General features: G+C 34.4%; 1 protein-coding gene across 2 annotated transcripts; it reads right to left on the bottom strand.

The window, feature by feature from the left end:
• Window positions 1-4,453: 4,453 nt before the first annotated feature.
• Window positions 4,454-13,809, bottom strand: LOC144038724 (lithostathine-1-beta-like). 2 transcript variants are annotated; one of them, XM_077551430.1, is made up of 8 exons: window positions 13,724-13,808; window positions 5,896-5,918; window positions 5,701-5,763; window positions 5,572-5,590; window positions 5,358-5,443; window positions 5,102-5,233; window positions 4,858-4,960; window positions 4,454-4,784 (listed from the first exon to the last, which is right to left on the bottom strand). In XM_077551430.1, exons 1-8 carry the CDS (start codon window positions 13,734-13,736, stop codon window positions 4,678-4,680), a joined length of 546 nt encoding a protein of 181 aa, XP_077407556.1. In that variant the 5' UTR covers window positions 13,737-13,808; the 3' UTR covers window positions 4,454-4,677. The 2 variants fall into 2 exon arrangements, with proteins under 2 accessions (XP_077407556.1, XP_077407557.1); XM_077551431.1 differs by lacking the exon at window positions 5,896-5,918 and having other exon boundaries at window positions 13,724-13,809.
• Window positions 13,810-16,799: the final 2,990 nt, after the last annotated feature.

Here is a 16,799-nt window from a genome sequence, read left to right as displayed (position 1 = left end):
TTTTGAGGTTAATAGTCGTCAATGGCAGTGAATGAGTTAAAAAACCGAGCCAAACAAAGACACCAATGTAAATAGTACATTTATATATTATTTAAGTCAGAAGGAGATTTTGACTTACAGACAACACACCACTGATCCCGCAAAGGAGGAAGAACGAGCGTAGAGCGAATGCCATCTGCGCAATAATGGAAAAATATTTCATATTTGCAACAAATATAGAAGGCTATATTTACATTTGACCATGTTGCAACGAAAATGTAATAAATGTTAACAAGGCAAACTGAGTTTAAAAAAGTACGGTGTAAAGTTGTGTGAAGTTACCTTTGCAGTTGCGAAGTTCGTTGCTGAAGACGACAGCGACCGATGACCCTTTTATAGCTTGCGTTGACGGTTGAATGCACCCGTGACGCCAATTTCACATGATATTTCAGCGGAGTTTTGGCAAAAAGTAATTAGTTCATTAAATTAATTGTAATAAATTATAATTAAAGACCAATCATCCACAACAAAGAAACACCCACACACCAAAAATAAACCATTATTGCTGTTCTGTCTTTGCCAAACAAGTTTTGGTCATCTCGAACCACACCTGTGGGATTAATTAAGCAATATTTATTTTAGTCCATCCATGTTTTATCGCACTTGCACTCTTTAGGTTAGCAGCTAACGATTAACCTATAACTTACTACCAGGTCGGATAAGTCACTGTACACATATTCAAATATTGGGTTGTCTAATTTTGTCATCTTTTATAATAGTCAATTATAATTTGAGACAATGTGAGGTCCAAGGAAATCGGGTACACAAACATATCGCTGGGAGTTAGTTGGTGATTTTTTTTTTTTTTTATCGCAGTTTGCTTGGTTGCTATGTGAAAGGGTGGGAAAATTTACACACAGAGAAAAAATATATTGTATTTGGCTGTAGTGGTACGAGGCCTCATGAGGCTTCATCACAGCATCATAAACATAATTGAACGTTCGGCCCGGGTGAGTAATGGGTTGTTCATTTCTATGACCACCAGTAGGGGTCACCGTTACTCCACTAATGTGCGCGTCGATCAAAAACCGTCAGAGAAGATATGCGGAGAATTAATTATGCTCACTTTTCTCTTTTCTTTTCTCTACAAGAAAGAATTTTGCTCGTGTCTTACTTGTTAGTGTTGTTGCCCCCCAAGTACTAGGTTCGAGTCCCACTGTCTCCATTTGGGTTGGAAAATACAAACTTGTCAAGAAGTAACACTAAAACTGTGAGGAATGAATACAAAAAGGAATGAAAATAACACTTTGTGGTTAAAAGTGACAACAAAACTGTGAGAAATTAAGGCAAAAAAAAAAGAAAGGAAATAACACTTTAAAGTGCAATAAGTTCACTTGTATCTGTCGAATAATAACCCTATGGGTGTTGTAATTTCACTCTACCAATCAGTTACATTTTTACACTTAAAATTTTAACTCAGAGAAAGTGTTAAATTTAACACTATGAGAGTTCAATTTACACTTCCGATTTTACTGTGTACTCTTCACTCTTAGGGAAAATTCTAAAACAAACAAAAAGACATCATGATGCTAAGAATGAATTTTCTTCTTAAAATTTTTTTTTTACAATAATATGTTCTATGCAGTATCTAGTCTAAATATGGTATTCTGGTTATTATTGCGCTAGTTGAATACGAGTTAAGCAGTAAAATCCAGGTGGCCATTTTGCCACTTGCTGTCCAGTGAAAATGACATCACTGTCGCTCAGGTTTTAGGCAACAACCAATCACAGCTCAGCTTCGGAAAACAGGTGCGCTGTGATTGGTCGTTGCCTGAGCCCTGAGAAACTGTGATGTCATCTTCAGTCGGCAGAAAGTGGCAACATGGCCGCCCCATGAGATGGATAAAAACAGCTGAATTCCACAAATGTAATATTAATCAGAATGTCATGTTTAGACTAGCGATGTCACATATAACATATTATTGCCAAGAAATGTTTAAAGTTGACTTCCCCTTTCAGAATCTTTAGGAAAACAGCCCTAGATTGGGAAACACGCTGGTTTCTGAGATGGATAAAAATGGGTGGATTTTGCTGCTTAATTCATATTTCACAAACACAATCGTAATCAGAATACCGTGCTTGGACTAGACTTGATTGCATTTTTTGTATATCACTAAAACCTGCCATTTGATAATAGTTGTTTTATTAACTGTGTTGTGTTGATGGTTTGTGTTGACGGAAAGAAAAAAGTTATCTCTGCAGCCAAATTTAAGACATTATTTCTAATTATTATTATTATTATTATTTTTATTATTTTATTTTATTTTATTTTATTTTATTTATTTTTTAAATAACAAACACCATTTAAGACTCATTTCACATCAATACACTTAAATGTTTTTGCTAGCTCTGAAACCGGGAACATGGTCTGGAACAGCTCATCAATATACGAGTACATGACTGGTGCATAGTTAAAAGTGAATATTTCGTAGCACCTTTTGCTTTTCGAGTCAAACGCTGTCCAGAGGTCAAAGAGCAAAAGAGGCTGAGTGACAGCATCTGCTGCTGACGTTCTATGACTGACTTGTGTTTTTCTCATTTGCACGCGCACGGTGTTTGATCAATTCTGAGCCTACTTTTAGTTTCACTTTTTTTTTTATGTATGTGTTTTCAATAAAAGTAATGTCAAGGGATTTTAACTCTTTCACTGCCATTGACGTTTATAGACGTCAAGTAAAAACCTACGGAGCACTGCCAATGACGTCTAAAGACGTCATCCAATTTTTTTTAATTTTTTTTTGAAACGGGTGTGGGCAAGGCTTCCGGAGCTGTGGTGAAAGTTTCCAGCCGGTCTGTTGTGCCTAATGACTATTTTTGGCCCCTAGAGGGCAGCGATGACTCTCTTTTGACAAGATCGGGTGGGCGTCAGTAGAGGCGGAGCTAGAGCGTCGAGCAGGAGATGAGAATGGAAGACAAAGGAAAAATGGCGGCCGGTCGCGAGGAGCTCACGCCCGAGCCATTTTTTTCAAAGACCAAAAGCATCGCTGAAAGAGCACATTGTTGACGACGATGATCATCATCGATGATGAAGATGAGGGTGGTGACTCCGTGGTTGGGAAGCATTGACGCGGCAGTAGAAGACGTTAGATGGAGCTAGATGGAGGAGGGAACAGGCAATGGCGAGCGTTTGCAAGCAGCTCTACACTTACAAGACGAAAGGCATCGACCAACGCTAAAATAGTACATTGATGACGACGATGATCATCATCGATGATGATGAAGGTGAATCCGAGCTTGACGGCGAAATTGGAACCGCTGACGCGGCGGCTATGACGGTGTCGTAACGCGGAGCGCAACCGAGCACGCACAGGCGGACGTTCGATCGGACGACGGAGAGTGCCCCGAGTCCAATGCATATTCATCGGAGGAAGTGTGTACAGTCTGCTACTTGCTTTTTATTCCCCGGAAAAAAAGGCCGTCAAGAAAGTGTAACGTTTGCACGCAAAACGGACCAATGCGAAAGTGAAAGTAAACTGTTGTGCGAATCCTGGCGTCTCCTTGCACGCAGGAGAGCGTTACAAAAGGAAAAACTGTATTTGAAACATCCACATAATTGTAAGTAGTACCACAGTTGCACACATTTGTAAATAGTTTGCGAAATTGTTTTGTCAAATTGTTACACTGTTGAATGGAACGTATTTTGCAATCAAAAAACACTTTTTCATTGTTGGTGAAAGCGTTTTACAGAAGTAAAGCACTATTTAGGTGTTTGTGGCATCATTCATGGACAAAAAGAAGTGTACAATTCACTAGAGTGCATGAAATAACATTGTTTCACAAAAAGCTCTTTTTCTCCGTTTTTTGTTTCAAAACAGAGAATTTCGGTGAAAGTAACCATTTTCTATTGTTGATCACTGAAGAACGGAATAAGGTAGAAACAAACTTTTTTTTCTGATGAAAGCTGAGAGTCCAATCTTTCATTTGGTAGTATGTGTGTTTCCATAGTCCAAACACAACATTTTCTGTGGACCTTGAAAGATCACTCAAAATGCTTAAATCGGCTGGCAGTGGGGACAACCCGTTTCTGAAAACGTCTGGCAGTGAAAGAGTTAAAGACATTTCAATATCATATTTACTACCTAATATTTTAGACATTTTAAAGCCTGAAATTCAAATGATTGGATTAAAGACTTTTTTTTTAAACCACACAGATATATATACCTGATATACAATACTAGTTTTTTTTTCATTTTGAGTACCTGCCCCCAAAATATCTGCGTATTAAACAGCATTTTATCGAATCAAATCATGCAAAACATTAAAAAAAAAAAGAATACGAGTTACATTTTGCTGAGCAAAAAAATACAAAAATGAGCTTGTAAGAGAAAAATGGTCGACACTATAGGCAGTCACGCTGCCCCATTTTGCCACACAATGAAAAAAGGAAGACATTTTGTTCATTGAATATGTTGAATTTATTGCAAACGAGCCATACAATGTAACTGTTTGAGAATATATGACACCACCATGATTTAATGCAGATTTGTGTTTCTTTTATGAACCAGTATGTAATTGTGTTGTTAATAATTAAGCATTGTGGAGGAAAAAAAGCCATAACTAAAATTTGATATCATTTCATTGCGTCACTATGATTAGGGAACTAGATTGTGACTGAAGACAGGCTGGTAAATGGACAGATTACCAAGCGCCGCCAAAATTGCCATAATAGCTGCTGCAAAACTTTGCATCTTGGATGCAAACGTACGGGGCCTCGAGGTCGCAGGACTCATCCTTCCAAAATCCATCTAAAAGAAATACATGTTAATTTGAATATTTATCGCAAACTTTAATCACTGCTTACTACAAACTACTACATACTGCCTGCAAAAATCGCTACACAGTTGCCAGTGTTATCAGGTTCTCCTTCACCAAAAGCCTTGAAATCCACAACGGTGCCATCAGTCCAAAGGAACGCATTATCCTGGAAGATAAAAGTTAGATTTGAAGGAGGCGCTCCACTCGACATCTATCTGACATATTACGGAAAATATGACTCTTCTGAATTTTTCTATATGTATGTACCCCATCAATAAAAATTATTTTGTACTGGCCGATGCTTTACCGAAATTGCATCTTGGAGTCCAAGCCAGGCTATGCCAGAAATAGCGCTCTGCCGAACCAGTTCAAGAACAACCGCATTTTCCACGACATTGTGGATGGAGACCAGATTCCCGCCGACAGTTTTGCAGACTCTCTGAAAGACAATACAGTAAAGAAATAATGATTTAATTAATCATTTGATTCCTCAGACATGGCAAGACATTTTGACTCTGGGCCAAAATGTTGAATCAACAAACAATGATGGAAGTGTTCAATACCTCCGCATCTGCAAATGTCCTCAAATCGGGCTTGTAGACGTAACATTGAGAGCCCAACCGAAGCCAGCCTTTAGGACAGCTATTGTCTGAAGGTTCGACGTTGTTTAAGAAGAAAACAAGACACTCCCATTAAATCTGCTATGAAATTCAGACACAACTATGACATTATGTCGTATTTGGCAACGTATCAGTGAGACGCGGTTACTGTACCAACCTTGGGAAAACTGATTCCACTGTGAGGAAAGAAAGAAAAATTAGACAGTGGAATGAAGAAACCAATGGATAAAACACAACAGTAAATATATTTATAATATTTTAGTCAGCGTGAGAGATTTTGACTTACGCCTCCACATAACGCTCCACTGATCGCGCAAAGGAGGAAGAACGAGCGAAGAGTGAGTGCCATCTGTGCAAATATGGAAAAATACTTTATATAGTATTTGTAACAGATTTAAAGGACCGTATTAACATTTGATCATGTTGCGATAAAATATCGTAAGAGTTAAGACAAAGGCAAAATAAAGTTGCGTGAAGTTACCTTTGCGGTTGCTAGCTTTGCTGCTGAAAAGGACAACGACGAATAATCCTTTTATACTTCGGCTTGACGGTCGCGTCTTTGTTGAACGTACCCGTGATGCCGATATCACATGACACTTCAGGTCAATTGTTCATGAAATTCATTGTAATTAACGTCCAATCATTTATCAGAAGGAAACGCCCACACACAGAAATGAACCATTACTGCTCTTCTGACTTTGACAAACAAGTTTTGGACCTCAAGCGCCACATCCCTGGGATTAATCAAAAAACAGTTGACCTGTAGATTAGCAGCCCACCAATAGCCTAGCTTCTTCTTTTTATTTATTTTTAAAAAAAAATTTCTGGAGAGCTCAGTATTGATCATTCGGTAATTTTACCGATTTGACATGTCATCATCATTGCTCTCCTTTTTATATATATATATATATATATATATATATATATATATATATATATTTTTTTTATTTTTATTTTTTTTATTTTATTTTTTTTTGTATTTTTATATATTTTTTGTATGTGGGTGAATATGTGTATGTGCGTGCGTGCATTCATTAGTTCACCTAAAACCTATTAAAAAAATAAAAATCCCATACCGTTTCCCTAAACCAAACACTTTCAGCCAGAGTCGTGAGGCCGACAGGAAACCCGAGGAAGGACCAAAGAAAAGAAAGGAAAGCGAAATCCAGCACCGACCAGACCCCACCAGCCTAGCTTCTTCTATGTCTTCTACTTTTGTTTTGTTCTTATTTATTTATGGCTGGCTGGATGCTTTGTGTGGAATATAGTTATGTGTGCAGTAGTAATATACTGATTTTTTTTTCAGGGCCGATACCGATACAATGATTAGTAGGCAAGCAGGCCGATAATCAATATTTGGAGCCGATATTCTTTTGCAGTAAAATTAAAAATATTAAGATCAAAATAAAAATGTTTGTCAAATTTCCAACATATTTTTTCTATTTAAAATACAGCAAATTCTAACAAAACAGTAAATATTTTTCTATAGTAAATAGTTTTCCAAAATTTTAACATAACTGAAATGTTAAACTTTCACTTATTTTTGCTTTAATTTTAACAGAAGCAAAAAGCAGCATCTCTTATAAAGTTAAGTGGAATTTTAAATAAATATATACATAAAAATTGCATGGGTAACTTAGTTATGGCGTAAATGATTTGTTTTTGACATATTATGATGGTAGCGCTCTTCAAAAAGTTAACAAATGTAAATATTTGGAAGTTTGGATTGACTCATCACTAACTTTTGAATTTCACATTGAACATATTTTGAACAAAGTTTGAGGCATTGTTATACATTGAAAGATTTAACAAACTGATTGTTCAAATTATTTTTCTCATTATTCATTATGCTGATATTGTTTATCAGATTGCATCAAAAGCTGTTTTACAGCCCCTTAATGTGATTTATAATAAACTATGTAGGTTTATTTTGGGTTGTTATTTTTTTTTAACTCATCATTGTTTAATGTAGGATCATTTGGGGTGGCTTTCTTTAAATAATAGATGGCAATTTCATTGGTTTCTGTTTTGTTTTAAACGTATTCATTTTAATTTTCCTTATTGTTTTAAACAATATTTTGTTCCACAGTCAGCCAACTACATTAAAAAGTTCAAACCAGTTTTTTTCATAGTCCCCTTGAAATTAATAGGCAAGAAAGCCTTCAAGTCACTTGCCCCATCTAATTGGAATAGTTCATATTTGTTTGTTTTCTTCGCTCCATATTTAAAAAAAATATTTTGTTTAATTATTTAAAAACGGATTTTTGATGTTTTTAATAATATATTGTCACACTGTATTTTTTATTTTATTATTATTAAATAATTTGAATTTTGTTGTTTTGAAATTAAGTGTTATTATAGGCCTCACCCTAAAAAGAGTGTCAGTGTTAGACTGGCTTGCCAGCAGTCCAGACCCGTCTCCCGTTGAAAATGTGGCGCATTAGGAAAAGCAAAATATGATAATTGAGCCCCCAGACTTTTGAGCTACTGAAGTTGTGCATCAAGCAAGAAAAGGTATTGCTCTTTAATGTGTTCACATGAGCTGCAAAGTGTGAATTTTCACTGGAAAACTGCAATACGAACAAGCTTATTTTCGGGCCTCGTATACCTGATCACAACAAGGCACACTTCTCCTTCTGTCATCACTGTACGTTGCCTGTGTGCGTCATTGGTCCCTTTGTAGGCTCTGAGAGAAAAGGCTGGAAAACTTTCTGTTCCAATAATAACAATGATCGTTGTTTGAGTGGAATGCAATTATCCATTCAATTTCTGTCATCCAATTTTACGTAGATGTATTTATCCTGTTCAATGGTTGTACGGAGATGCAGCTGATGCCAGCTGACTTTGGGCTAAAGGTAAAACTATGCACATCCTGGACCGGTCATCACACCCAACCATCAACTTCACAGAGTTGGAAGTGAACCCGTGCTGGCACAGAATCCAGGTTAGTGAATAGTATGCAACTAGTCCGGTTTATTTACCCATTACTTGTCCACTTGATTATTGTCTCAGCCATCTGTTGGGGATCGTGCCAGGTGAAAACCACTTTTCTCGCTTTTGACGGCCTGAAATGCTAAAGTCATTACTCAAAAAAAAAAAGGAACAAAGCCTGGCAAGGAATGCAATTAAAACGTCAACTAGAAGAAAGGTGAAACAAAGTTAGGTTTCGTTTGATCCTTTAACCTTTTTGGGTTTTGTTTTTTTGGGTTAATGGTTTTATTGTACAGAAGCGTATTGCATTCACTTGGGAAAAAAACCCTCCTGTTTTTCTGACAATTTTTGGGGGGTTGCTTTGTTTTTTTGAGTATTTTCTTTTTTTTTCTTTTTTTCTGAATATTTTTTTCAGTTTTACAGAATTTTTTTTTCTGTCAAAAAAATATTCAGAAAAACAGGCTGAAAAAAATTATTCAGAAAAACAGGAGAAAAAATTATTCAGAAAAACAGAGGAAAAAATATATTTTTAAAAACAGGGAAAAAAATATTTAAAAAATCAGGGGGAAAAAATATTCAAAAAAACAACTCTCCCCCCAAAAAATTTGTCAGAAAAACAGGAGTTTTTTTTTTTCAAGTGAATGCAATACGCTTCCATAGGGGGTTGCTTTGTTTTTTTGAGTATTTTCTTTTTTTTCTCTTTTTCTGAATATTTTTTTCAGTTTTACATAATTTTTTTTCTGTCCAAAAAATATTCAGAAAAACAGGCTGAAAAAAATTATTCAGAAAAACAGGCTGAAAAAAAATATTCAGAAAAACAGACTGAAAAAAATTATTCAGAAAAACAGGAGAAAAAAATTATTCAGAAAAACAGAGAAAAATATATTTTTTTAAAAACAGGGAAAAAAATATTTTAAAAATCAGGGGGAAAAAATATTCAAAAAAACAACTCTCCCCCCAAAAAATTTGTCAGAAAAACAGGACTTTTTTTTTTCAAGTGAATGCAATATGCTTCCATAGGGGGTTGCTTTGTTTTTTTGAGTATTTTCTTTTTTTTCTCTTTTTCTGAATATTTTTTTCAGTTTTACATAATTTTTTTTCTGTCAAAAAAATATTCAGAAAAACAGGCTGAAAAAAATTATTCAGAAAAACAGGCTGAAAAAAAATATTCAGAAAAACAGACTGAAAAAAATTATTCAGAAAAACAGGAGAAAAAAATTATTCAGAAAAACAGAGAAAAATATATATTTTTAAAAACAGGGAAAAAAATATTTTAAAAATCAGGGGGAAAAAATATTCAAAAAAACAACTCTCCCCCCAAAAAATTTGTCAGAAAAACAGGACTTTTTTTTTCAAGTGAATGCAATATGCTTCCATAGGGGGTTGCTTTGTTTTTTTGAGTATTTTCTTTTTTTTCTCTTTTTCTGAATATTTTTTTCAGTTTTACATAATTTTTTTTCTGTCAAAAAAATATTCTGAAAAACAGGCTGAAAAAAATTATTCAGAAAAACAGGCTGAAAAAAAATATTCAGAAAAACAGACTGAAAAAAAATATTCAGAAAAACAGGAGAAAAATTATTCAGAAAAACAGAGAAAAATATATTTTTTTAAAAACAGGGAAAAAAATATTTAAAAAATCAGGGGGAAAAAAATATTCAAAAAAACAACTCTCCCCCCAAAAAATTTGTCAAAAAAACAGGAGTTTTTTCTTTTTCAAGTGAATGCAATACGCTTCCATAGGGGGTTGCTTTGTTTTTTTGAGTATTTTCTTTTTTCTCTCTTTTTCTGAATATTTTTTTCAGTTTTACATAATTTTTTTTCTGTCAAAAAAATATTCAGAAAAACAGGCTGAAAAAAATTATTCAGAAAAACAGGCTGAAAAAAATTATTCAGAAAAACAGACTGAAAAAAATTATTCAGAAAAACAGGAGAAAAAAATTATTCAGAAAAACAGAGAAAAATATATTTTTTTAAAAACAGGGAAAAAAATATTTTAAAAATCAGGGGGAAAAAATATTCAAAAAAACAACTCTCCCCCCAAAAAATTTGTCAGAAAAACAGGACTTTTTTTTTTCAAGTGAATGCAATATGCTTCCATAGGGGGTTGCTTTGTTTTTTTGAGTATTTTCTTTTTTTTCTCTTTTTCTGAATATTTTTTTCAGTTTTACATAATTTTTTTTCTGTCAAAAAAATATTCTGAAAAACAGGCTGAAAAAAATTATTCAGAAAAACAGGCTAAAAAAAAATATTCAGAAAAACAGACTGAAAAAAATTATTCAGAAAAACAGGAGAAAAATTATTCAGAAAAACAGACTGAAAAAAATTATTCAGAAAAACAGGAGAAAAAAATTATTCAGAAAAACAGAGAAAAATATATTTTTTTAAAAACAGGGAAAAAAATATTTTAAAAATCAGGGGGAAAAAATATTCAAAAAAACAACTCTCCCCCCAAAAAATTTGTCAGAAAAACAGGACTTTTTTTTTTCAAGTGAATGCAATATGCTTCCATAGGGGGTTGCTTTGTTTTTTTGAGTATTTTCTTTTTTTTCTCTTTTTCTGAATATTTTTTTCAGTTTTACATAATTTTTTTTCTGTCAAAAAAATATTCTGAAAAACAGGCTGAAAAAAATTATTCAGAAAAACAGGCTAAAAAAAAATATTCAGAAAAACAGACTGAAAAAAATTATTCAGAAAAACAGGAGAAAAATTATTCAGAAAAACAGAGAAAAATATATTTTTTTAAAAACAGGGAAAAAAATATTTAAAAAATCAGGGGGAAAAAAATATTCAAAAAAACAACTCTCCCCCCAAAAAATTTGTCAGAAAAACAGGACTTTTTTTTTTCAAGTGAATGCAATACGCTTCCATAGGGGGTTGCTTTGTTTTTTTTGAGTATTTTCTTTTTTTTTCTCTTTTTCTGAATATTTTTTTCAGTTTTACATAATTTTTTTTCTGTCAAAAAAATATTCAGAAAAACAGGCTGAAAAAAATGATTCAGAAAAACAGGCTGAAAAAAATTATTCAGAAAAACAGACTGAAAAAAATTATTCAGAAAAACAGAGAAAAATATATTTTTTTAAAAACAGGGAAAAAAATATTTTAAAAATCAGGGGGAAAAAAATATTCAAAAAAACAACTCTCCCCCAAAAAAATTTGTCAGAAAAACAGGAGTTTTTTTTTTCAAGTGAATGCAATACGCTTCCGTATTATTGAACATATAAACATAAAAATAACACAAAACACATTACAAATTTAAAATATAAATTGAAGTAAAAAAAAAAAAAAAAAAACAAGAATAGGAGGAAAAAAATTGTTTATATGTTCAAAAGGGGTAGGAGGAAGTAAAAAAAAATCTAGTCCTACCCCTTATTCGTCTTTGACGAGAATTCGTTGCGAAAATCATTGAAATGAATGTTAATGTACTGAAAAGGTTGTGAAACGTTACAAAGGTGGTCAGAGAAGATTTTGGAGTAAGATGGATCCTACACAAACAAAGCAGGGTTTTTTTGGTTGACGGGTGGATAAGTTTGTCCGATTATGCCTATTGTATGAATTATCATGTGGTGCGACCCCAAAAAAATAATAATCATTTGGGAGTTTTAATTTGAAATACATTTAAAGACATGAGTTTGTACCATCCACAAGAACACATGGAAGCAGATATCAAGTTTGCAATGTAAAAACCTACAATTCTCTATTCCTACAAATATATATTTTCATTATAATTTTACTTGTGATAGCTAGTTTGTTATGTTTAGATAGCTAATTGTTAGCCAACCATCATCTGGTGCAACCATTGTAGAAAACTTTTTATTTCAGTTGTCCTAAATTGTAGATAATAGTAAATAAGAAAGAATACTGTAAATATTTTATGTGGGTTTTTATAAGAAATCTGGTAAAATCCGTACCCGTCAATAATCTTTATGCCTTTAATTAATACCTTCGATTTTTATACTGCTAAATATAAAAATATTAACGGAACACTTTTGTGCTCACTATCACAGATTTAGAACAATATTTGAGAGAAATGGTGATATTGTGTACATATGTGGAAGAAGTTTTAGATCTTTGAATTCATCTCGTAAAAAATGGGAGCAAAAAAAAGTGTTATATTTATATTTATGTATTGTGTTACTGCACATGGTGTGTTAAAGCACATTTGAAAAGAAGCTGCAAATCAGTGTCACCGTAGCAGAGTAACAATGACAGGTGACAGAGTGAACTTTGCCGCTTGTGGAAACATTTTTGAAATACAGCAATGTCATTTTGGGGATATTGAATGATCAAAGGTCTGACTTGAAACCACAAAGAAGAAGAAAACACGCTGCATCGCCAACGACGAAACTCGCTCGTGACTCGATTGATGTCAAGCGCTACAAAAGTCGATGGGTAGAAATAAAATATTCCCAGAGTTGGCTGCTAGTAACTCGCTTTGATCTAAAACTTGTTTGGCAAAGACATGGCAGCAGTAATGACGGTTCTTTATGTGATTTAATTGCTCAGATTGCTCAATATGCCCTCAGCATCAAATAGTGTGGTAATATTTGAGACCAGTCTCAAGACCACATTTGGTAGGTCCTGGTCTTGTCCCAGACTAGACTCCCAAAAGTTTTGATCTTGTCTCGGTCGTGGACTGGCCGGTCTTAAGATTTTACATTAAGACCTTGTCAAGACCAGCACTGATTTGCTGTTCAACTTTTTTATGTGATAGAAAGAGGAAGCACTTGGTAAAGCAAAAACACAAATAACTTCAATGACACCCGACTTCCCCCAAATGACTGCAGCTGCAGCAAAAGAAAACAATCAGCCGGTTGCAAGTTCTGCGGTCTTCAACTCACTAAATGGTGGAGATGATTTTGACACCTCAAAAGGTAAACTAATAATGCTAACTCTTGCTAACATTAGCAAATCTAATTTTGTCTTTCAGAGATGGATATATCTGGAAAGGTGTATCTATCTGTCTACACTTTGATTAAATCCACCAAAATTATGTAACACCAAATGCGCCACCACTTAGACCTGCCTTTTGCAAGTCTAAAATATAGTTTGATTTGCATGCAATGCGATCCCAAACACGGTAAACTCGACTTGCCTGTCTACAAAAATGGGGCTCTATTTATTAATGAAATGAAATGCTGCTATCGAACATGAATAGATACTGGAACTATACAGAAATATTTAAAGATACTGAATATTACCTAAATGACCGTTAACAGCTTTATTTCAAAAGCATCAATTGCAGTAATAAAATCATTTCTAGTGAGCGTGCATGGAAATATAGACGGACACGTGTAGTCTACGATTTCCAGAGAAAAATAAACAAACCGATAATCTGTCCGTGTGTAACATGTGCATGTCATGTCTAGAATTTGACTCACCATTTGTTGACATTTGTCAGCTGAGTGGAAGCATCTTATCTTAATAAGACCGGAGTCGCCTCCATAACACTACTGATGCACCTGCACACACACAAACAAAACACTGAGCCACGTGCACAAATGCAAACACAGAAAGTCAGTTTCCGTCAGGGGTCTTAAACTGCAGCAAATCATGCTAATCATTTGATAAGATTTAGCACAAACACTGATTGCAAGGAAGGTGTCCTTTGTTTTTGATACTAAAATTGACGAAAAAAACAAAGGACAGGTTAGTCTCAGTGTTGGGCCTATGCACACAGAAGAACTACGTTAGCAACCTGAATTCTCCCAACATTCTATTTTTCTTCATTTTGTAATGTTTTACTACTTCTAGTAAATATATGTGGATTGTGGATGTTGGATTTTTCGGTCCAACTAAACTAGACTTAAACTACTAGCAATAGGACTGTCATTTAAACCAGATTTCAAACTTGTTGTAGACAAAAATTAACCTTAAATTGGAAAAACATCTTCGTTAATGAAAAAAAAGGAAATTGCTTAAAAGAAACTAACAAAAAAATCTAAAATTGGGAAAAAAAATTGTTAATGAAATAAAAATTAAATTGCTTTAAAAAAAATTATTAAAAAAAGTTAACCTTCTTTTCATCTTATTAATAGAATACATGAGCTCTTGAGGTTGATATTAGAAGCAACAATGAATGACATGCATAAAATCATATTTTGCCGAGATGGATGGATGGATGTTTTTTTAATCATGCACACGAGAAATACACATGTAAAAAAATAAATAAATAAATAAAAAGACAGAAAAAAACTAATACTAAAACTAATAAAAACAAAAATAAAAGCATTTCAAAAAAAAGAAGAAGAAGCAAAAACCCGCTCTGAAACTTTAAAAAACTAAACTCAAAACGAAATAAAATCTAACTATGATGAAAATTCCAAAACTATTATAAATCCCTGGTGGCCACAAGTATTGACCCTTAATGACATCGATGTTTGCCTGTCTTCTGATTGGTTGCTTAGAGGAAAACCTGTTGACTAGTAGAACACATCATGAATACATATTAATCAGATTCTCTGGCAATTTTACTGAAATATTATCATTTTTAGGCATGTTATTTGATAAATATTGACTCTTAACTGCTCCAGGTGATGTACATGGCAAAGTTGCATGCACTGTTATATTGTGTTTTGTATAGTTGCGATGTTTCGTATTTCAATTAAGATGTGGATTAAGTATGCTATATGGGGGGGGGGGGGGGTGTCAGAAAAGAAGGACTAGTTCTTGTTTTGTGGAATTCAATTGCAATCACACAAAGGGCCAATGAAAAAAAGCAGGCCAAGTGGGCTCAAGTTGGACTCCGTCCTTGAGCATGCTGCACTTACCATCAGCATGTGTCATTCCTGAGAGGGAACAAAAACGAAGCGGCATTTATACATACACACACGGGCCACATGGCTTTGTTTGGGGTTCCTAGTCAATTTAGCGCAATAGAGTGGACTGCTGGGCAACTGCTTGAGTATGAGCACACACAATCACACTCACGCACACACGCCTTGACCAGCGCCGCGAGGCCACTAGGGTTATGGTGCCCTGGCGGAGGTCTAATGAGACGAAGAACAACCAGCGTAGCAGATGGTCCTCTGGTCATATGAGGGCTCCTGAAGTCACTCGCCTCCTGGAACCTCGTCACTATGATTGCCCTTATTTGCCTATTCACGGCATTGCACACGTGCACACACACTCACATACACACATCCTTGTTTTAGCATTTGCGGATGCATCTTTTGCATCTTCCATCGCTTTCCCCTGATAGTCATGATGTGTACGTACTGCATGTTCCTATAAGGATCATTATGTAAACGGAATTCAATATTTATAGTGGGTCATAAAGGGCCAAGCTAGTGCAATGGGTGTGTTTATTTTCAAATGAATTAAGTATAGAGGTGTAAAAACACACACACACACACACACACGCACACGCACACACACACGCACACACACACACACACACACACACACACACACACAGCGGGGACAATGCAGTCAGGTAAGGTAGCACCCGTCGTCCTGCCCCCTTACTTACTTACTATATTACAGTAAACAATATCAGAATGACTATACTTAGATATTTTGGTCTTATAGGTTAGGGTTTCATCTATAATATTAAAGACAGTTTAAGTGAACTTACTACCTAAACGCATTCACTATGACGTCACAACATTTGACAAAAGAGTAGCGTAAACACAAGTCAATATGTCATAAATCAAATTACAACAATAACGCAAACAAATCTTTGGCTTTATCACTTTTTATGTTTCATGATGTAAGTAAACGTGGAACGAAAATGAAGCACTCGCACTTCCCCCAATAAATTTTATAATCCATAGATGTTAATGTGTTTGTAAATATGTGCAGTGCAATTTGTCCAAGTTACCTGCTCCAACTCACCGCGACCTAAAATGGCGGCATGGACGGTGCAAGGGAGCCCCCGTGTGGAAATAGAAGATATTGCAGGCTGTTTTGTGTCGCTATGCCTCTAAGTAGGAAATTAGCAGCATATTCAGGAGTTAGAATGATATAATAAAATGTGAAGCAGAGCCGCAATTAAAATAATTACTCACTAATGAAGAAAAATTATGTGTGCTGGTCCTTATTCTTTTTTTTCCTTTTTTTTTTTTTGCAATTAGTGTTGATAACATAATTATACTGGATGACTTTAAAATTCATCTAGAAAATAAGCCTCATCCTACTTAAGGATTTTCTACCACTGGTAGGTACTGCAAAATTTAACATGATCAATGTTTATTGAGAGGCTACCAGTTTTAAAAGTCCAATCTATGTTCTCAGTGCTAGTGCACTGGCAGAATTTACATTTTAAACCCTTCTCCTCATATAAAGATTAAGTAGATTCCGGTTAAGTAAATAAAATAAACATAAGAGAGTAATTAAAATGTGTGGGGGGGTTTTTCAACCCATCTCGGCTAACTTCAGTTTTTCATGTAATTGTATTGAAACTTCCTGTTTACTTTCGCTCTCGCTCTCTCTAAAAAAAACAACAACAACTTCCTG

The sequence above is a fragment of the Vanacampus margaritifer genome, chromosome 18, assembly GCF_051991255.1.
Source record: "Vanacampus margaritifer isolate UIUO_Vmar chromosome 18, RoL_Vmar_1.0, whole genome shotgun sequence".
Classification (NCBI taxonomy): Eukaryota; Metazoa; Chordata; class Actinopteri; order Syngnathiformes; family Syngnathidae; genus Vanacampus; species Vanacampus margaritifer.
This window is presented reverse-complemented; position numbering and strand designations above follow the sequence as displayed.